The sequence below is a fragment of the Lasioglossum baleicum genome, chromosome 11, assembly GCF_051020765.1.
Source record: "Lasioglossum baleicum chromosome 11, iyLasBale1, whole genome shotgun sequence".
Lineage (NCBI taxonomy): Eukaryota > Metazoa > Arthropoda > Insecta > Hymenoptera > Halictidae > Lasioglossum > Lasioglossum baleicum.
Window position 1 is genome coordinate 8,062,492 of NC_134939.1, and position 21,555 is coordinate 8,084,046.

At 33.8% G+C, this 21,555-nt stretch overlaps 2 protein-coding genes across 10 annotated transcripts in view; one reads left to right on the forward strand and one right to left on the reverse strand.

Moving 5' to 3' along the window:
- LOC143213246 (uncharacterized) overlaps positions 1–7,410 on the reverse strand; it is a 322,622-nt gene extending 315,212 nt beyond the window's left edge. Inside the window, exons 1-7 of one of the 4 annotated variants that reach the window (XM_076432911.1) lie at positions 6,619–7,410; positions 5,757–6,003; positions 5,539–5,656; positions 5,269–5,413; positions 5,062–5,149; positions 4,598–4,967; positions 891–4,530 (exon numbers count right to left, since the gene is read on the reverse strand). In XM_076432911.1, coding sequence (XP_076289026.1) covers positions 891–4,530; positions 4,598–4,967; positions 5,062–5,149; positions 5,269–5,413; positions 5,539–5,656; positions 5,757–6,003; positions 6,619–6,712 — 4,702 coding nt within the window. In that variant the 5' untranslated portion in view covers positions 6,713–7,410. Of the gene's footprint in view, positions 1–890; positions 4,531–4,597; positions 4,968–5,061; positions 5,150–5,251; positions 5,414–5,538; positions 5,657–5,756; positions 6,004–6,618 lie in introns of those variants that run through there. The other 3 variants (XM_076432913.1, XM_076432912.1, XM_076432914.1) reach the window with 3 other exon arrangements.
- A 3,057-nt stretch (positions 7,411–10,467) lies between these two features.
- Wcy (WW domain-containing adapter protein with coiled-coil wacky) lies at positions 10,468–20,978 on the forward strand. Of its 6 annotated transcripts, none has more exons than XM_076433773.1 (12): positions 10,468–10,845; positions 10,927–10,960; positions 13,553–13,793; positions 14,857–14,942; positions 15,863–15,943; positions 16,667–16,865; positions 17,317–17,658; positions 17,884–18,113; positions 18,432–18,570; positions 19,527–19,750; positions 20,555–20,682; positions 20,815–20,978. In XM_076433773.1, the coding sequence occupies exons 1-12, from the start codon at positions 10,637–10,639 to the stop codon at positions 20,891–20,893; spliced, it is 1,992 nt and encodes a 663-aa protein (XP_076289888.1). In that variant the 5' UTR covers positions 10,468–10,636; the 3' UTR covers positions 20,894–20,978. The 6 variants fall into 6 exon arrangements, with proteins under 6 accessions (XP_076289888.1, XP_076289887.1, XP_076289889.1 ...); XM_076433772.1 differs by having other exon boundaries at positions 10,481–10,845; positions 18,429–18,570; XM_076433774.1 differs by having other exon boundaries at positions 10,547–10,741; positions 18,429–18,570.
- Positions 20,979–21,555: the final 577 nt, after the last annotated feature.

The window sequence follows — 21,555 nt, forward strand, 5'->3', positions numbered from 1 at the left end:
GTAATAGTTCTATTTTCAAAATTCATATGATAACGTTAACATATATCATCACAAGTTCGTTTAAACTATTAACCAAAAATAATATATTTTTATATTTTGTAATATATGACTAAACATAATTTAAACACGTTGAGTGCAGCGTGAATTTCGTGCGTTTCAGACAAGTCTTGTTTCACTTGTATAAACGGTCTGTGTTATTAACACCAGCCCTACACTATAATTACACTACAATTTAGTTCATTTCATAACAAATAAATTAACAGTCAGTGTCACTAATTTTATAACAATCGTTCCCCCATGACACTCAACGTGTCTATAAATATCTATGTACAGACGTAATAAACTTACCTACTTCATTTTTCAAAGTAATGTTTTTTAGTATTATATTTAAAATATGCATGTGTGGTATTTTTTTAACTGCAGGCGAACTATATTACATTAAAGAACGATTTGACTTGGATCATATTAGAAAAACGTGATCCATTGTGTGAAGAATAGAGACATTTCAATATGATATCCTACTATTTTGTAGTTAAATACTTTACAATTTTATATAAATGAATATCATAGTATTCTTGATTTGTGCAAACGTTAGAAGTATTATAATTTTCAAATATAAATATCAGTCTCAAACTGCAGAATTATAAAACAGTTATAAGGCACTTAATATAATGAGGTGACATCTTCCAGTTGGTGTGATAGAATCTATCTAGCGATGATCTTCCATGTAGATATTACAAACTATCAACCACTTTGTTGCTTTGCATATGTTGAATTGAAACAATGAATTTATGAAACTATGAAATTAAATACTGTACATAGAATACTTTAAATAAGCACCACTTCGTGTTTGAGCCAAAATGAAGTGGACACTATCAAAATGAATTTACCTTTCTTCATTGATGTATAATGTTTCTTTTGTACTCCTTCCTGACTCGTGGAACAAACGGTAGCAGTTGTTTCTAAGCTTGAGGAGTAATTAGAAGTTAATTTCTTTCTCTTCATTGGTGTTTCTTCGTCAACCGATGCCATGATTTGGTTCGTGATCAATTTCGACGACTGTGAATTTATATTCTGCAATGTCCATTTAATGCCAGACTTGACGAGAATATTATTCGAAATATCAGTTATATGTTTGTCTGTTACAAGATTTACTTTGGTAACGTCTGCGTCGTGCTTCACATCTGTTTTAGAGAGTTTGAAGTGTGTTTTGCTTCCTGGTGTATGTTGTTTTTGCATGGATCTAAACAATACAACTGGATCTTCCAAGATATTATCTTCCATGGTACGTTGAGAATCCTCCAGCTTGAAATCTTCTTTGATGGTAGCACTTGTTGTAGAGTCTCCTTGGCAGTTCAATAAGATTTGCTGCTTTCGTGGAGACATGTTTCTCAACTGTTGAATACCTACGCACTTCAATTGTTTGTATATGTTTCTAGACGTGCATAAAGTCTGTGGTGATTTCTGATTATATGATATGTCAAATGGTGATAACGGCAGTTTGTACGCGCTCTGAGCATCCTGATGACTCGTAGGACTAATAACATTAATTTGCGAATATTTTAAGTTCAATTCATCTTGATTAGGTTGGATAGTAAACAAATCTAATCCTTCTCCTTCTTCTTTTTTATCTTTCTTCATTTTCTTTCTTAACTTTTGTTTCGAGGATCTGAATTGAACACCAACTTCTATTTTATGCTGTGAAACATTATTTTGTTTTCCTTTGCAAATGTTCTGAATGTACTTTTGAATGTTTCTTTTCCTTAGAAAATGTTCATATTCCGAATTCTCGCACCATGAATCTGTAGCATTATTGGATGGTATCAAATCAGTAGAAGACAATGATTCACAGTTTGAAAGTTTCTTCACTAAGAAAACGCTTTTTTCATGTTCTGCGCAGACATCTTTATGCAATGACATGGGATCATCTGCCTGTTGACTTTCACAATTTGATAATGCAGTCGATGTAGTTTCATTGGGGACATACATTTTAGACGAAACATATTTCATTGTATCGCTGAATGGTTGGACTTGATTAGCAATATCATTCTTCCCTACGGCATTAATACTAAACTTATCTGAAGGACTAGAAAGATTGTATTTAGTGAACGACTCTCTTAAATCAGAAAACATGCTATCTGAATTTACTGAAATATTCGACTGACTCAAGGTAGAGGATTCATTTTTCTTTTGCGATAAAATATCTCCTTCATCACTTTTGCCAATTACAATCACTTCTTCCTCACTCGTCTTAATAGTTCCCGACAGATTTTCGTTTTCAAAGCTTTTCTTAATTAATTGCGGATTGACTGCCTGTACATTCGAATATATCAAATCGTTGGGCAGAAAGCTCATATTTGTTAATTCAAAGTCCAATAGAAAATTCAATATTCCAGTAATTCCAAGACTACCTTCAGGTAATGGAGTACCAGAATTTTTTGCATCCGGCATAGCATATTTATCTTCTTTGTCGGTTCCGTATGTGTTTTTAGCCTGTAAGAAAAATTCTGTGATGCAATTCAACACGTTATTCGAGTTATCGTAACTGATAGGTGACATTAACGAAGACTGCGACTCTTCTAACATCTCTTGCTCATCTTCCATAGTTATGCTGCCATTCAGAATACTGTCTAAAATATCAATGTTCTCAAATTTCTCCACAGACTGTGCTTTGGTTGTGTCATTCTTTTGCAACAGGCTCTGTAACACGGAGTCGCAGTGAACGTTCTCGTTAAGAGTCTCAAAGGATTTTAGATCATACGGAAAATATTCATTGGCATGTGCTTCACTATTCACTGCCACGGGAAGTTTACGTTCGTTTGCTTTCTCAGATTGATTTGTTGCAGATTCGAAAACTTCGATGTTCTCTGCTTTGACAAGTTGTTCGAAGTCCGACTTCACGTGGTCAGAAACAAAATTGTCCGATAATTTATTTCCAGAAAGAGTATGCTGAGTTTTCTCACGAAAATATGTATCCTTTGGCTGAGACAGTGAAACCAGAAATTTTTTACAGTCATCTGACTCGCTCTTTAATTGATTCGATACTATATTAGTCTCTTGATTATCCCATCTATGAGAATCTTTACAGTTGCATGCGTTTAGAAGTTCCTTTTTCCCATACAATTCTAGGATTTTACTCAATTTCTCCGAGTTCGTCAAATTGCTATTCTGTGCCCAGCCTAACGATGATTTTACACTTTGATCTCTGGAAACTGTAGTTGAAACAGCGCACACGTCGGATTTGTCTGAACATTCTAGCCGTTGTTTTTCTGCATGCACAGTGACAATATGTTCGCTGATTCGATTTAGAACGTCCATACATTTATCCAAATCGCTCAACATGCAGATAATATTTTTGTCGCAGATTGATGATTTCTTATCAGTGGAATTGTCGTCAACTGCTGTCTGCACCGTGTCTTCGTTCTTTGCGGTATTAACTATATTGTAAGTATGACTGGCAAAGGGTTTCACGTCGATCTTCTTAGTAGAACACACGCATTCGTGACTATCACTAAGCTTTTGCTTTATAGTTTCTGAGATTTGTGAACAAATGCTTGATGATCTGAAGTCGCGAGAATGGCGATCATTCTGTACACAAACTGATTTATTTTGACAGTAAATATTGTCAGCTTCTGCCACATTACAATCTGTACTCGTTGGCAACTCTTGTTTTATGGATTGCGAGTTCATGATTCTTTCTTGGCATTCTTTGAAATGTATGGAACTATTTGGCTGAGAAAATGTTTCTTCTTGAATATTTATTTCGCGAGATTTGTTTGTAGTACTTTTACAAGCAAACGTATGTTGAGAAGACACTGTATTTTCTCTAAATAAGTTCAATATGGCCTTTGGTTCCTTAATATTCTGATCTACGGCATTTAAAAATTTCAATAAAAATAAAATCCTGTTGTATTGTATGTCATTTTGTTTCAGCAATAAAGTGCAGATATCACGCTGATTATGTTGAAACTCGCATTTTAGTTCTTTAGTTCGTTTATTGGAAATGTAATCGTGTATGCATTGAGAATTCACACGAGCGTGATCTTGGAACGATAATTCTTCTTCCGCTGTAGTATAGCTTTCAGTACTTTCACTAACTTTATTGTCTGAAATTGGTAAATATTCTAAGTGGCTCTTGTCTACAAAACTTTTAGAATTTTCTGTGCTGTGAGCATCTGCAATTTCCACTTCGTTTCTGCAGTTAACTTCAACCGGCTTTTGTACTCTATATTTCTTCCTCATCATTTTTAACCAATCTAATTTTCTTTTACACTTTTTCTTCTTTTTCTTATTTTTATTTGCTTCCAATGACTCATTATCCTCGGTTAAATCGATCAATATAATTTCGCCAGATTTTAACTTGGATGCTTGCCTAAATTTCTTAAATTTGTTTCTTCTTTTTGTGGAAAGAGCCTGATCAGCGAATTTACTGTGATCTAAGGTATTTTTAAGCTTATTTGTCTCACATTTATTCAATTCAAAGTTCATACTGTGTTCTCGAACAGCATTTATACCACACGATGAAACGATCTATAAATATAGGAAGTGGAATATATGTAGTCCCCGACTGTATGTATAAAAATTATTAGAGAATTACCTGTGATTGTTGAAAGATGTTTAAATCAGATTTTTTTAATAAATAAGATTTGTTCGACTGAATAGTTATTGAGTCTTCAAATGCTAAAAAATTACTGCAGGCCTTTCTTAAGTCAAATACATTTGGCTGTAACAGCCACAGTGTTTCATTTCCATGACCAACAGGAGGTTTTGGTATAATCTTTAATAGCTCATCACGCATTTCTGGTACATGTGGACCTAAGATTGCCAAGGCCATCTTATTTACTTCTTTAATCTCTCTGAGACTTTCCTTCATTCTTTTCCATACTTTTAACATTAGCAGATATCTGACATACTCTATGTCTGTCCACATTTCTTCACCATTTCTTCTCATACATTTAAAACTTTTCCTAATATAAGAAAATAATAGTATAAAAGTTAATATTGGGAAGAAAATATTTTTTGAGTAAATTGTTTTCGATCGAAGAAAAATTATTTACATACATGATCATAGGCTCACATATTTTTATAGATTTTTTAGTACAATGCTTAAGTTTAAGTAGCACTCGGAAGATATGCTTCTCTGAATGATCTAAAATGAAATTTAGTGACATTATAATAAAGCTTTTAGTACATTATGATTAAAATTATGGTTTTGCTAGAGTTTACTTTGTTTTTTTTTTTTAATACTTACAACTCGTATAAACTTACTTAAATATATCCACAGTGCAGAAAAAAGTTTTGCAACTAATGAAGTTGAATCTTTAGTGTGTCTAGAAGTTTTAAGCTCCATGTCTATATATATACCTAACAACACTGACATTGCATTTAGATATGGCTCACTATCATCTACAAACTATAAAACATTCGATTAATACATTTCCAGTAACTTGTTATATATATATTGCACTTGTAATATAATATTGCAAGTGTGATTTCTTTGGTTGTCGAACTGATGAAATGGTAAACTTTCTCTAATACCTCTTTAATATCATGCCAGTAAAGATGAAAATATGTTAAGGTACTACTTATATGGTTTTTTAATTTTATCATGTCTAACGCTTTCTCATAGTATATGTTTATGCTGGTTATAATGTTCCTGAAATATGTAATATGGTCAAATTGAAAATAATTTAAGTTTTCCTCATCAATTAATTGGAAATTTTAATTAATCAGAAAAAAGTAACCAATAAACTCACTCTGTATAAAGGGATAGTAGATGTTCTAACAGCTGGGAACTTCTGCATCCCACAGATGAAGACATCACTTTATTGAATTTAATAAGCCATGGAAATACATTGTCTGAATATTTGACATCTGGAGATGAACTATCCAGAAATTCTGGATTCGTACAATGTTCTGATATATCCATAAAACCATTGTGTATTTGTTCCAAGTTTACTCTGTTTTCATCACTCATTGTCATTTCTTTACTGTGAAATGTTTCTATAAAACATGTTGAAATTAGAAATATATCTAACAATGGCGAAACTTCCGAAAAACGGTCACGCCCGATTTAGCTGAATTTTGAAGATAGTCTAATTTTGTATAAAAACAATATAAAATGTTTAAAAAATCCTTAAAAACCCAAACTTAACCAAGACCAAAAATTCTTCTCGGAAATATATTATTTTTACAAAGAACCTGTCCCCAGAATTTCAGCGAAATCGAAGCATGTTAAAAATGATAAAAACATTCTTAGCAGAATTTGAGGCTTTAAAGGTTGAGTCGTTGAAAATCTCGCAAACATTGTTTTTCTGTAAAACGAAGCTATTTGCAAAATTTCAGCAGAATCGGACGTGATCGGTTCTCGAAGGTACAGCCTGATCACAGTCAGGATTGACAGTCTGACTGTTCAATCAGACTGTCATTCCTGATTGACCGTGTAGGAGCCGCTTTACGATTAGGGTTAACAAATATTAGTTTTATTTGAACAATTGTATCATGTTTATGCGTTTGTTTAAAGCTGCATGTGTAAAACGCTACTATACGAGAGGGGAGAAAGACAGAGGGAGACAGATAAAGAGAGAGAGCGAGAGAGAGAGAAAGAGGAATCATTACCTACTCTTCGTCGGACAAATCCAGTGTAGTGCACCATTCGCGCGAAAAACAAAATCAGAAACGAATGACAATCATACACATGCTGACATAGCATTTAAGTAGAGACAGCTTGTTTATAATGTGCGTGTCAGTACGCGAAGGGTGGGTACGTCACGTAGCAAATCTGGAGATGACAGTTAACAACGAGAGTGCGCAAGTTTCCCTCAGTTCGAGCTTGTTTTCGGAAGCGTGTCGAGAGCAGTGTCGCCAGATGAGGTAGAAAGTGGTTCATTTCCTCTCCTCCTTTTCCCCTTCCACTAACCCATTCCAGCATCATGCGCACACTCCAACGCCCCCCACCAAGACCGTAGACGTAGACCACGGTGCCCGTGCCGTAGACTCACGTAGACTGGACTGGTCATCAGAGAGGGGGTACTTGTATTCCCCTCGATTTTCTCGACCTGGCGACACTGATTGACACTGGTCAAAAGACATCAAAAGAGCACAGACCCCCTCCACTTTCTTGCGTCTCTTTATGTTTGTATTGTGTATTACCACTACGCACACGCCAACAAAACGAAACGAAACGAGGGCGACCGTCAACCCCCTTTTTCAAATTACTGTTTTCATCGCTTTGGTTTTTCTCGGGTTCACAATCGGCACAATTATTTCACTGCGGGCTGCGCCGTCTGCTGTCGGTGCACTGGAAACTTACGCGACAACATGCGACAATTCACTTCGAAAATCGAGACAAACGCAGTGTCTCGCATCAACGCTACGCGAACGCCGCCGTGACCGTAGCATTTCGAGCTGAGTTGCGGATCTGCGGTTACAGGTGTGGCCCCTGTCTTTCGAGAACCCCTAACCTGCTGTGAAGGAAATATGGAGGAATTTGAAAAAAAATCTTTATAAACAACAACCGACGATCAACCAGAATTAAAATTGATTATTATATTATACAGGGTGTCCCAAAAATGTTGTAGTTCCTGAAGTCATTTGCAGTATCTTTCTTCTTTGCGGAAATGTCCTCCGCGGTCGGACTAATCGGAGCGCGAATACAGTGGACGGGTTCCGGCTTGGCGTTCGCATTGGCAGAATCGCAATCCGTACGCTGTAGCCGCACTCTGATTGGTTCATGTTTTTCGTAAAGCCGCGAAGGGAAAGGTTACTTCAAATAACCTCAAGAATCAACCCTTTCAAGGAAGTACAACATATTATTTTGGGACATCCTGTATATTCTATAATCATAATTATATAGACTGCGGATTTTATGCATTTATGACAAAAATGGGCACGTACAATTTAGAGCAGTGGACATGTTAAAAATATTTAAGGACATCAATGTATTATAGTTTTAAGAAGACTACAATTTTTATTTGGCTCCTGTGTCCTGCAATAAATGCGAACATTTTTTAATTATTTTATTATTAATTACTAGACTGCGGATCTTCGCATTTGATTGCAGGACACAAGAGCCAGATAAAATTGTATTTTTCTTTTAATCATCTTGTTAAGATAAAATTAATACCTTCGATATTCTCAAATGTTTTTAACATGATCACTGCTTTAAATTGTACGAACCCGCAGTTTTATTTGTCATAAATGCATAAAATCCGATATTCATTTATTAACATTTATAATACATTTTCAAATGTTTCATGTACTTGTTTAAATTATTTTAAATGATATTTTAAGAATATGTGCTGTCAGGTCAATTTAAAATTAGAACAAAACACGATAAAACCGTCTAATTTTTTTAGGGATGTAGCGTGAAGCTGTCGTTTACATTGGAGGAGTAATCATGATAATTAATATCTTATATTTCACGTAAAGAAGATTTATTTTGTCAATCGATCAGTTTGTACAGTAGAAGTGATATTAAACGTTTTTATTCGTAGATTTACTGTAAGCAGACTGTAAGCAAATACGGTCCTGTCTTGTACAAAGTGAACCAGTGAAAGAGCTGTAGTCAAATAAAGAGACGTTCCGCCATTATTGTTATATATATTTTGCCGTAGACATACATGCATGCATATACCATATATATGTCTATGGTCGAGACCCAGACAGGCCGATTTAGCCGGGCCCCTGTGCACAAAATGGTGCGAATATCACCTGCCGGGGGCTAGAGCCCAGGGCCTGTCGGCCGGGCTGGGATTTAGCCTGTTTTTGAGAGGGCAGCACGGTATCACACTAATGTGGCCAATCAGTATATGTTTCCCATGCCTTTCCCAACTTACCCGATTGGCGATGCGCGAGAGAGGTGCGCAGTCCTGCGCAGAAGACCGTCGACTAATGCATGGATTTTGATGGATTTCTAACAAACTGCTAATGAATTCGCTGTCCGAAACAGATACCATATAGGAAAGAGATCGTGTTATCTTTCCACTAAATAAAAATTGATAGTGATATCTTCCTTTATGAGAATCGTTATCTTTAGAAAAAACAGCATGTAGAAGAAAAGAATGAGAAATTGAATTCGACTTTTCCAGGTGATTCTTTGTCCAAGTTAACATATGAACTGTCAGTATTAGCTTTTCCTCTTCAAATTCATACAATCATCCAACATTAAATATACAGCATGATTGCCAGTGCGATTTACCGCTTAAAATTATAATTATTTAATCACGTATTAAAATAATTCTACACAAACAAAATCTAATGATTGATTTCTTACTGTATTTAGTAGTCAAATTCTCGAAGAATTTGTATGTATTCGAAGCTTAATTTGCATATGCCAGGTTTTAATACTGTTATAAAGGATGTAGTCAATATTAGGAGAAAAGTATTGACAAAACATCTCACATATAATCGTCTAATGGGGTGAATAAGTAGCATAGTCTGACTGAGTGTTGGTTATTATATTGTATTACAAAATATGTGTCTTAGTTGGAAACGTCATTATTTGCAACATTTGCGAGAGGCAGAAGTGGGATGGAAAACTATTGTGTGCTATTCGTGTAGCTATATGTATGTAGTATTGTTTTGTCGGCTGTGTGTTGGAGTTGGAGGGAAATGCTGTCAAAGGATTAGGATTAGAGGTATAGTGAACAGCCCAAAGAGACACAGATTAAATAGAAGAAATAGCATTTATTTAGGATGATATACAAACTACATACAATGATCATTGAAGCCCTCATCTGTCGCATTTGCATAACTATTATATATTTACAATATCTTTTAATTACAAGACTTCTTCATTGTTTTCGACTTCCAATTTATTCCTGTGTTCATTTCTATAATCGTAAAAACTCTAGTAAATAAAAAATAAAAAAGTTATTAAACATTTTTTTATCGATAAGTTAAAAATTAGATGAACACTTGAAGTACAATAAATGTGTTTTACTGAAATATTGTATATATTCTGACGGGATGACGTCTACAATGTTTTTCCGACCGGTGACAAGCAAACGATTAATTATTTTATTGTAAAAATCTATTTCTATGTTTTTTAGTTTATTAGTTGTTACAAAAATAAAGTAAAACAAAGATGAACAAGATCTTCTAAATAGGACAATAGGTCCAAGTTTCGCTATAGTTCCGTAAACTACCCTGGAGGTTTCGACAAAAAGTAATTTAAATAAAGTGTATGTACTTTGAATTTTTGGCATTTGCAATCTAAAATGTAGGCTGTCGTTATTGGCTTATTTAACGGTTCTTAAACTAGTCTAATCTTTTTAATACTGTTAATATTAATTGAAGATTCGTGTGTGACAGGTCACGGTTTATACGCGGATCGACACTGTCGTTAAATGTAAATATACATGAATAAATACATATAAGTTCGTAGATGGGGTTATGTGCAGGTTATGTGTGACGGTTCAAGTCAATCACTGTCTTTCAATCTTTCAATGGCTCCGACTCCGACCCACTCCGACCTTAGTATGTACGCTCCTGTGGAGAGAAGTTGCACACTGAAGCGCAGACGTGACTCGAACGGTTCGGCTACGCTGACACCGGCAGCGGCCGATCACGTATGTGACATGGCGTCCGGGTAGAAAGAGAAGTTGACTGTTAAATAAGCGTTAATGTTGTTTTTATGACATTGACCGACCGAAAAGGGAACATCCGAGGCCGCGAATTTCCCACAGACACCATCATTGATGGTAATGCATGCGAGGAAACCGCAACGGATCAGCGATGGGTAGGGTACCGCCGTCAAATATCCAATCCTGACACACAACCAACCTCTCATCCACCCGTACTTCGTCCATTCGACCCGTTCGACATTACTGCTACCCGCCATTCGTACTAGAAATTTTCCCGATAAAAATTTTATCCTCCATTTACGCTGCAAACTTATTTATTCGTCGCTTTGTCTGATTTCAGGTACTTCGAAAAGCACCAGGCCCATCCCTATCAGGTAAATATCATTCTAGCAATTGATGTGTCGGGGGTATTCGGAGGGGGGTAAATTTCGTCCACGGTACGATTGCACCAGAGCTAGGTAAATTTTGAGACAAATGCATCGAAACCGCTCTCCCTGGCAGAAAGTGTCGAATCGGGTTTGTTGACGTGATCAGAACGAAAATCCTTTGCATACATATCAAAAACGAAAAACTAGCATCGTGTATATAAAAAATCATCATCTGTATATACGTATACATATGTATATACATATATTTTTGTTGTATATATACATTCATGTACATATGCATATGTACACATTACATATATAAAGTATATATGTATATATACATATATTATATATGTTATATATTATGTATAAAGAAAATAGAAAAGTGTATAATCAAACATGTCATTAAACATCTTAACGATACAATAAATGTTTTTGTTCTCATATCGAACAAAATGTTCTCTATTGTCCAGTAAAATATAGAAGTACATATAAAAGCAGCATGAAAAAGTGATGTGACATTTTGAATATTCTAAATAAAGAAGATGACAGTAGAACGTATCTGGGAACTTTTTTCAATACCTGAAGATTACTGAATGTCAGATAATTAATATTGATATTGTTATTCTGTTATATTTAAAAAAAAACCTGACATCTGTGTACGAATACCGTAATCAATGCGTATGTTATAAGGTTTCGTATTTTTTGCCAGGGGTGGTGATATTTGCAATGGCACAAATTAGGACATCAAACTAAGCTTGTCTCATCTTTTAATCGTAAATTTGGTAATAGAAATAACGCTAATATAATTTGTGAACCGAAGAATAAGATTTTACATCGAACTGAATTAAAATTCAGAATAAAACTGATTCGAGAAACTTAAAGCTGTGTTTAAACTATCGACGTGTATTAAAAACTTTCATAATAACTACAAACTACCACAATTCGAAATGGTAGGTTTTAGAATTTTTTAATAAAGTGTGAATAACTAATTGTTTGTAACTTTTTGATGAGTTGTAAACATCGTCTAATGAAATGCACATACTTATATTACATATTATACATACACATATTTATTTCATTTTTATGTTACTTATATATTGCTAATAAATTTTCTGTTTTTTATTTATTATCAATACTATTTTATTTATGTATCTTTTCATGCTTGAAGATTAGTACATTTATATAAAATAAGCATACATTGTCATCCTCTTAGCCATGTAAATACTATTCGTATATGTTTCTTTACTTGTGTGCTATGTTTTTAATTACAAATGTGACTTGTTTTTTGAGAACTTAAAGGTTGTTGTGAAGAAAAAGAAGCTTCTTTTTATTTTGGAAAACTATGTTTGCTATTTAAGGATATTATGATTCTTTTTGTTAACATTGTTTGCCATATCTTTTATATAGCCATCCATTTCTTGTCTTAGCATAATTATTTTGCACGAAGTACAGAACAAAAAGAATATCATAAAAGGTGTAAATATTTATGTTTCTAAAAGCGAACACATTGACAAACTCGTAAGATGAAATGCATCATTATAAGTACATAATCATAAATGTGAAATATCACGTAGATATTTTTGTCCATACAGTTTTATTGAATGTTTACAACTAAAATAATGTGTGTGGAAGCTACTAATATGTTATTTTGTTTACAATTTGGACTTGTAAGTGCTGAAACAAAAGTGATTGAACTATTTGTATTTTATGCAGAGAGATTTGATTATAGTAACAAACAATGTGATGTATTATGATCAAATATCAAATGATATTTATTGAAATTTTTACAAATCCGAATGTAGGGGAACAGAAATGCAATTAATTATTGTCGGAATTGAAGATTGACTGTGTTTATTGCTCGTTATGTTATTTGTAATATATAGAACCGTATAAAATAATTTATTCGCGAGGTAAGAATCTTCTTAGTCTTGTAAACATAACCTCACTTTCAGAAAATCAATAGTTCATTCCTTTATGTTATGTCGATTACTAACAGTATATTGCAATTGTTATCTGAATGTATCCTCAGATACTTCGTTCGTAATTGTTTTTTTAGAAAAATCACAATGTTAAGAACAAATTTATCGTGCTTTATACATTAAGTTTTAATCTACATGTTTGTCATAAAATTCATTATGTCAAGTTAGTTTTAGTTGCAGTAGTGTTTGTACAAAAGACAATTGGATATGAACATGTTACAAAATTTGTTTTAAATGAACATAGAGAAAGTATGTTTACAAACAGAATCTGAAACTAATAATAATAAAAGCTTTCTTGTTTAGCAATGAGTAAGATATGTCTTGTCCATAATCAATGTGTATCCTTATCCGTTCAGAAGATTTATTATAGTACGATAAATAAGGTTCTATGTGCTTACTGATAGATTCAAAATACAATCAATTTGTTTTAAGCTATATCGAAGCTTGTATTTTATAAATTATAGAGGATCTTTGTAGACTATGAATATATAAAGCACCATAGAATTTTATATAGTTTGAAGAATTATATTCATTTAGAAATGATGAGATATGTTTTATTCATTCAAGGCATGAACAACTTTACTTATATTTAATGCTTTAATTTGTCTATTCACAGAACGCGAAGTATAGCAGTTCTAAGGGTGGCTACTCCTCATCGACGGCGTCGTCAGATAGTCGTTACGAAGGGCGTATGCGGGATTCCCCAAATGGCAACTCTTACAGTCCAGCAACGGGCTTGGGTATGGGCATGGGAACGGACAGGGATAGTCCTCGGAGCTACACATCCAAGCCCCTATATAAAAAGGAGAGAGAAAACAGAGACTATAAGTTATCCTCCTCTAGGGACAAGTATTCTGGTAATAAGCTTTTATGTTTCTTTCAAGATAACTAACATAATAGAAGATTAATCAAAATTAAATATCAGTAGCAGAGCAGAGTATTTCAAATGAATTAGTGGTATACATTCATAAAAATATACAGTTTAAAACTACTTTACGTATTTATTTAGGGTGTCTCAGCTGAAGTAAAATGTCTAAATATCATATTTAATAATATAAGAAATGTTTAAAGCACTATTTCAGAACTTTTGAAGTAGTAACATTGTAGAACAAATATTTTGGGCCATACGCACTCAAATATGTCTGAAAGACAACCTTGCACTGACATTTTAAAAGTACTGATGTTGTTAAAATTTAAGAAAAAGTATTGTTAAAAAGATGTCTACTTGATATTTCTTTTTTAAAATCATTCTGATTGTGCTTTGAGCATTTTTCATGTCATTAAAACAATGAAAATATTTGTGTAGTCTCTTTCAGCTGGAACATCTTCTATATATATTAGAAATACAACTTTTAGGTGACTAAAACTGGTACAGTTATTTGTGCTGCAACACAATAATATTATATTAGAAGTAGAAGGAAATATTTAACGAGATATTTTAAGAAGATCATTAGAAGAATCTATCTTTCTGTTTATGACACTTTCATGTTTTTTGTTTTGTCACTTATGTTTTGACATGGCACTTTCTGTTTACGAAAACTGAAGTGGAATGTTTGACTTAATATCAATTTTCTGTTAACTTTAAAAGAGCAAAAGGCCGGTCTTTAAATTACCGTTAAAAATATTTATATTCAAATGGTAAATAATGTAAAAAATCTAAGATAAAAATAAAAGTGACACGTAGAATAAGATTGTGAATGAACATACAACATTACAACATAAATGTTGTAAGAAAATCATGGTGTTTTAATCTTTTTCAATAGAATGTTCATTTCTAAAATGAAATTGTGTTATGGCAAATTAAAACTGTACTTATCTTTTGCTTTGAGAATTAAAGTTCTAAATCTTCTGCCTTCAGTATAAAAACAGGGTTGTGTCTTAACATTTTCAGCTGTAACATGCTTGCTTGCATATGTGTAGATTGTGCACGATCCCCAAAAGACAAGAGAAGCCGCGAAAGCAGAGATTCGGAACACAGGACCAACCACGATAGGAGTAGTGGAGAGGTAAGGCGCTATATTTCTTTCTTGCAAGTCTTTTTCAAATGCAATTCGAAAATATATGTGGTTAAAAACAATCATAACATTTGCATGTACAGGGTGTTTGAATGCACGTGGTGATCTTTTTAAGAAGTGAAAACATAATAATTTTTATCATTCTACGCTTTTGTTTCATTTAACTTGCAGAATCACTCATTTTAAAAAATATGCAAGTATACTTTTCAGACATACCGATGCACAAAAATGGGTAAAATTAATTTTAAAATACGCTTCATCTTGAACTATTTCATTTTTAGACAAACGTAATTTTTCTATCCCTCATCGTTTTGAAAACACAACTTGTCCTAGTTGTGTAGAGCACCCTGTATATGATTTCAATACATGGCACTGCATTGTAATTATTACGTTTATATAACTGAAATTTTCTGGAAAATCTTACTACCTTGTGACAGGCTTCCTTATTAACACCTATTACACATATGTGTGTATGTTATAAATAGACTGCAGATCTTTATGCGTTTATAGTAAAATTGAGTAGATGAAATTCAAAATTGTTGAAATATTTTAAAAATTGAAGATGTCAATACATGGTTTCTTCTGTATTAAAATCATTAGGGGAAGAAATAACATTCAATTTGATTTCTATTTCTTGCAATCGATGCAGACAGTTTTAATTTTGTAGAAAGATCCGCAGTCTAGTTATAAATGCATATCCAAATGTTTGTAGACTTTAAAAGTAGATCTACGTGTTGTTTGCTCAACATTTTAAACACAATATTTAAATTATATTCAGTCAGCTGTCTTTTGAAATTTCTTTCTTTTGTATAGTAATGGACTCTGGAATAATTTATATATGGTCACAGCCTTCTTTGAATGGTTTTTGTGTTATTTAAAGCATGTTGCTGAAATGATTTCCATGTTTGCAGATTTTACATCCAATAAAATTATCATCAAATTCGTCAAGAGAGTCTTCATCTCAGAGGAAACCATCTCATAATTCCTGTCAGGTCAGTATAATGCACCTTTTAATAAATATTAATGGAAGATAATGTATTTATGAAATCCAAAAATATTTTTTCAACTTAGCCACCTTTCAATGGCGAGTAAAAAATGATTATAAATTCGTATAGAATATTTTTGGAGTATTGATTCTGCATATTACAGTTAATTTTTCACAAAAATTGCTTGAAGAACTTACTTTTCCCACTGCTATATTTTTATTTTACATAATTTTATTCATAATATTGTTTTGTAAATCAATATTAGGGGAAGATGCGGTTCTCAAGTAATTTGTTGTGTGTTTGTTGAGTGTATCTTGTCTTCTTGTGTATCCTGCATATTATACAGCACTCTATTACTATTATACAACAGTTAAATTCGTGATGAAGATCATAAACAGAGTCTACTAAATACGAATGTTATTTTTTTCTTTTAAAATGGGGTAATATTCTATTTCTCTTATGGTAGTGTATACATTCATTGACGTAAATGCTCAATAATCTACAACTTTGTAAAGATATTAATTCAGAATGCCATAATTAATACGCCAGAAATGTGTAGCCCGTTTCCTTTCTAAAACCGTTAAGAGATTCCAAAAGAATTGTAATATTTGATAGGTGAATGGGAGACCAGCAAAGAGGACAATCGTAGTTTCATCTTTTTGGAATTCGTATAAATATTTTTTTCCATTCATTCAGTCGTTTCCGGACATTTTAGAACAGTCTGTTTAGGATAAACGCGGTGATGAACGAGGAGGTACAATGGAACGTTCGGCCAGGTTCGGTGATTGGTCTGAGCACATGAGTTCTTCGGGCAAGAAGTATTATTACAACTGTAAAACGGAGGTCTCTCAGTGGGAAAAACCACGGGAATGGATCAGTCGAACAGATAATCGACAGCGTCAGTCCAATGATTATTCTTCTAGGTCAAGTACGTCTAACAATCATATATCACTAAATAATTTTCACGAGAAAGACAACATTATGTTAGTACTAATATCAACAACAGTAGAACATACACAGTGGCGAGTATATACAGTCGGGGACAAAATTAAGTGGACCCTGTAAAAACCAACAACTTTTTGTAAAATTGGGTTAAACGACCACGCAATAAATTGACGACTTCACATTTTCCTATCTATACATCGCCACTGTACATTGTATAAATTAACGAAAGGATCAGATGTTCAAATACGTCTGTAACATTTGCTATTACATTTACACGGAAGCACATGTGCATACATGTATATGTGTACAAAGATATCTGTTACACAGATTTAAGAGAACTATCATGATACAGAACTCGTTAAGCAGATCTAACGCAGAAGTAGCAGCGTGATTTAGTGTACAACATATTATTTTTCAATTTTTTCTATTTTCAGGTCACGATAAACATTCCAACTCGCGGTCAAATAGCAGTAGCAGTGTGCGAGATGGTAAATCGTCGCGTCAGTCTGACAAACGGGAGTACTGGAGTTCGTGCAGTGGAAGCGGCGGTGGTAGCAGTAGAGAAGAAGTTTCGGTTAGAGAAAGAGAAAGAGAAAAGGAACGGGAGAGGGAACGGGAACGAGAAAGGGATCGAGAACAATGTAGAGAAGATGCAGGAGTGGAGCGTCAAGCCCAGGATATGGACATTTCACCAGGTGATTCTACACCGACCTCCGAACCTCTGACATCTTGTACTCATGATCCACTGCCGCAAGGCCCTGTTTTGTTGGCCACTGGTATGTTCAAGTTCGAACATTACTACGAATATCTAAATGTTTCTATTCACGTTTATAAAAATGGTAGAGTTGTGGCGTGTTTATAAAGAATTTGTTTTTTCTTCTGATAAGAAGTGTTTCATTTTTAATTTCGTTAGATAATAAAATTGTATTTTAAAACATTTACTTAAATTGATCCGTTTCAGTTCAGCTTTAAAATAAGCAAATTTGGTATTGATGTTACAGCATTACCTCGATTAACATCACATCCCCCATCTACGCCCCAAACACCTGGCAAGCTGAGTTCCCCAACGCAACAACAGCAAGGAAACAGCAATGCTCCAGGACCACCGGTTTCATTAGCAAATCTACCAAGATTATTATCTCAAATCACAGGCAACAAGGAACAGCCTGATATCACACCACAAAAGGCTCTGCAAACACTCCAAACAGCTGCCATCTTGTTGTCTCGGCAGGTAATTAACAATATAATGTTCTATACTACTTTTATTCTAGTAGATTTCGTTTGATCTTTGCTTCCAAATTTCTACATAATATTATTAACTAGAGCATTGGTTCTTAACCGGTGTTCCGCGAGCTTTTTGCAAGTGTTCCGCGAAATTCCGTGAGATAATATATTTATTTCTACGCGGGATGTTTATGTTTGTTTTTTGGATCATTAATTTTTCATATAATCAAAAGAGTTCCCTGACTTCAAAAAGGTTAAGAACCACTGAACTAGAGACACGAGTGAGTATAAGCGTTTTTTTTTGAGTTTATGATTTTTTTAGCAGTCATCAAGTGGTGACCGGAATAATAGTGGAAATGATGTAATGGTGCCGTTGAAAGTTGACACAAGCGGCATCGTTACAAGCGAGGGACCACCGACTCCTACACATTCGGAGACCCAGGACTGCATTGACGCTCGAAAATGTAAGTCAGCAAAAAAAGATAACAAATTTCTGTCATTAAGACAAATTCAAAGAAATTTTTACTGATTTATTAGTAGACTGCGGATTGTATGCATTTATAGGAAAGCCTAGTATGTACATTGCTGTAATTTAAGATAGTTCAAATAGTAAAACAACTTGAAAGAATGTCAATGCATCATTTTCAATTTACTAAGTTACTAGAGAAGACGAGAAGCTTCTGAGATGCGGACAATTTTTATTATGCATAAAGATCCGCGGTTTATTTATTAGTAGACAGCGGATTTTATGAATTATGACAAAAATGAGATGTAATTTAAAACAGCAACAACATTAGTAGAATTTAAAAATACTGTTATATTATTTTCAAACTGTTAAGCATATTGAGAAAGAATATAAATTTGTATATCACTCCAGTTTGTTGCAATTCCAGTGAAACATTTCTATTTTGCATAAAGATCCGCTGTCTATTTATTAGTATCATTTCATACAAATTAAACCCTAGAACGACATTCTGGGGCTGCCAGTGATCCCATAACATTTCAATTTATCTACAGACATGAAAATAAGTTTTCAATAGCATGACGTAGTTATTCTTTTTAACCCTAAACCTACCGAGCTCTAAACGCGATTAGAATGTTTTAGCTTACAAAAACGACAATACTCTATTTATTTAGATTTTCTGCAATTTTTATTACAATATGTGCTTGGATAAAGAAATATATCGAATCAATCTCCATTTAAGCAACTTCATAATTTCAATAATTGTAAGATGAAAAATATAAAACCGGGTATTTGATTCGGCAGTGGTAGGTTTAGTGTTAAAATACTATGGTTTTTATTTTGGTATCCTGTGACCCCACGGCGTTTTTTACGCCGAAAAAATGAAGGGGTGTTCTATTAGGATTAAGATGTCATAGGAGCATCTAATACGTGTATGGCTTTGTTTCTTCTCTACAGTAACAAGCCCTGGGGGGACGAATCCTGGAGTACAAGGTTTAAGCTCGTTGCAAAGTCTTAGCACACTAGGTACCCTTGGAAATTTAAATAATACAGGGTTACAGGCATTGTCTAGAGTACAGCCTCCCCTAACACCTTCTTTAACACCGTCACTTGCTAATCACTATCGGGAAGATTTAACGCAACACGTGCGTGCCTTTCCTGCCGATATCCTCGAGAAACAGGTAAATACACTGTAATAATGAAAATAATATATTAGGTTGGCAACTAAGTTCGCGACCTCCACAATTATCAAATTAATCGCAAAATTTAGAGCTTTCCAATGATATACACTGCCGCTTAAAAGTATGTGGACACTTCCTTAATTCTTATAACTATCTGAAAAAAGTTATATCTTTGGTAAATTTGATTACCCTGTATGTATTCCAGTTCGTACACTGTCAAAGAGAACATATTTTAATAATAATTTATTAAATATCTCACCGATAAAATAAAAAAAATAATTATATTTTCTTTTTATCTATGTATCCACTGCGTGCTTTTATGACCGTGTTTACTAGTCATGGCATCCTGGCTATTAACTTTTTTATTATTTCAGTATCAGTAAGGTTCCACTCAGATTCTAAGATGTCCCACAAATGTTTTTCAGATTTGGGACATCGTTCTCGGACTTGTCCATCTACACGATCCCATAGTTTTTCTTTTATTTATTTAAGAAAATTGAATAACTAAATCGTTTATTTTGGTACTATTAGAATACATTACATACATATTCATAATAGACTTTAGATAATACATAATATATCACAAATTTCACGAACACGGTAAGTGTTCACATACTTTTGAGCGGCAGTGTACAGTTCAAAAGGAATGGTCACAGAATGAGGTTATAATGGTACAGTAAAAGAATTACGAGTAAAAGGTCGCGAATTTAGTTGCCAACCTAATATAATAATGATAACAATCCCTATCATGTATTGGCAAAAATGACACGAATAAAAAGTGTCTCTTGCAATTATGATCTACAGGCACAGAAACTTAGCGAGGAAGCACACACAATGGGAAGTTTGCAGTGTACAAGAGTGTCGGCAGAATTGAAAACGGCACGGTCGATAGTGAGGCTGACAGAAATTCAGGCAACGCTCCAGGAACAAAGGTATGTGATAATAATAAGTGATGTTTTGCTTGTATCGGCTGCGTTAACAGTTTGTTTGTGAAATAACCAGCTTGTACTGTTGCTCAGCGTGATCGAAGAGACGATAAAAACTGTTCTTCTTTGGCATTCTAGGATATTGTTTCTCCGTCAACAAATTCAAACACTGGAGGAACTAAAATCCCAAAATTCCTTCATGTCTGATGATTCTTAGTGTAAGGCAACTTTATAAAGTAATTATAATTACGATCTATAATTAATTCATGCAAAAAAATAAAACATAATTATTAATATTCTCATTAATATTGAATAATTAAGATTGTACCTAAATTATAATATCATAATAGAAGTGATAAAATAGTAATGGAGTATGTGCTACCCAGAGAGGATCGGCTGTTCCATTTATCAGCCAACAAGCCCTGTTATTGATTTGGAAAAACCCGCCTCTCTGGGAAGCACAGGAGGCCTATCCAACACGCAGACACAAGTAAATAGACAAAATGAATCTATTCTATCAGTTCATTGCAAACTATTGAATTGTCCACATCGTCTTGTATTACCTATGTTATATACGTGTCAATGTTTCATATCCCAGGTTTAAGCGGCATTTCAACTAGTTGAAAAACATTTTTGTTGTAAATCTCGGAATAAAATTCGTGCCAGAAGTTTTAATTCAGTTCTTTACCGTCATTGTCATACCTAACTCCCACAAGATGTTCAATTGTAAATCGTTTCTCATTTTGTATAGACATCGATCATCTCCACTAGTTTATAATATTTCATACATGTGAACATATATGCTTTCGTATAATGGAACTCTTTAGATATATATACCCAAGGCTTTTGATTGTATAAAATTTTGTAAATAACTTTAGG

Bases quoted from the DNA above. Each gene is read 5' to 3' on its own strand.
- Wcy (XM_076433772.1), top strand. From the start codon at position 10,637: ATGACATTGACCGACCGAAAAGGGAACATCCGAGGCCGCGAATTTCCC. The intron at 13,794-14,856 runs GTAATAAGCTTT...GCATATGTGTAG, and splicing joins CTCTAGGGACAAGTATTCTG to ATTGTGCACGATCCCCAAAA. The intron at 20,683-20,814 runs GTATGTGATAAT...TTGGCATTCTAG, and splicing joins GCAACGCTCCAGGAACAAAG to GATATTGTTTCTCCGTCAAC.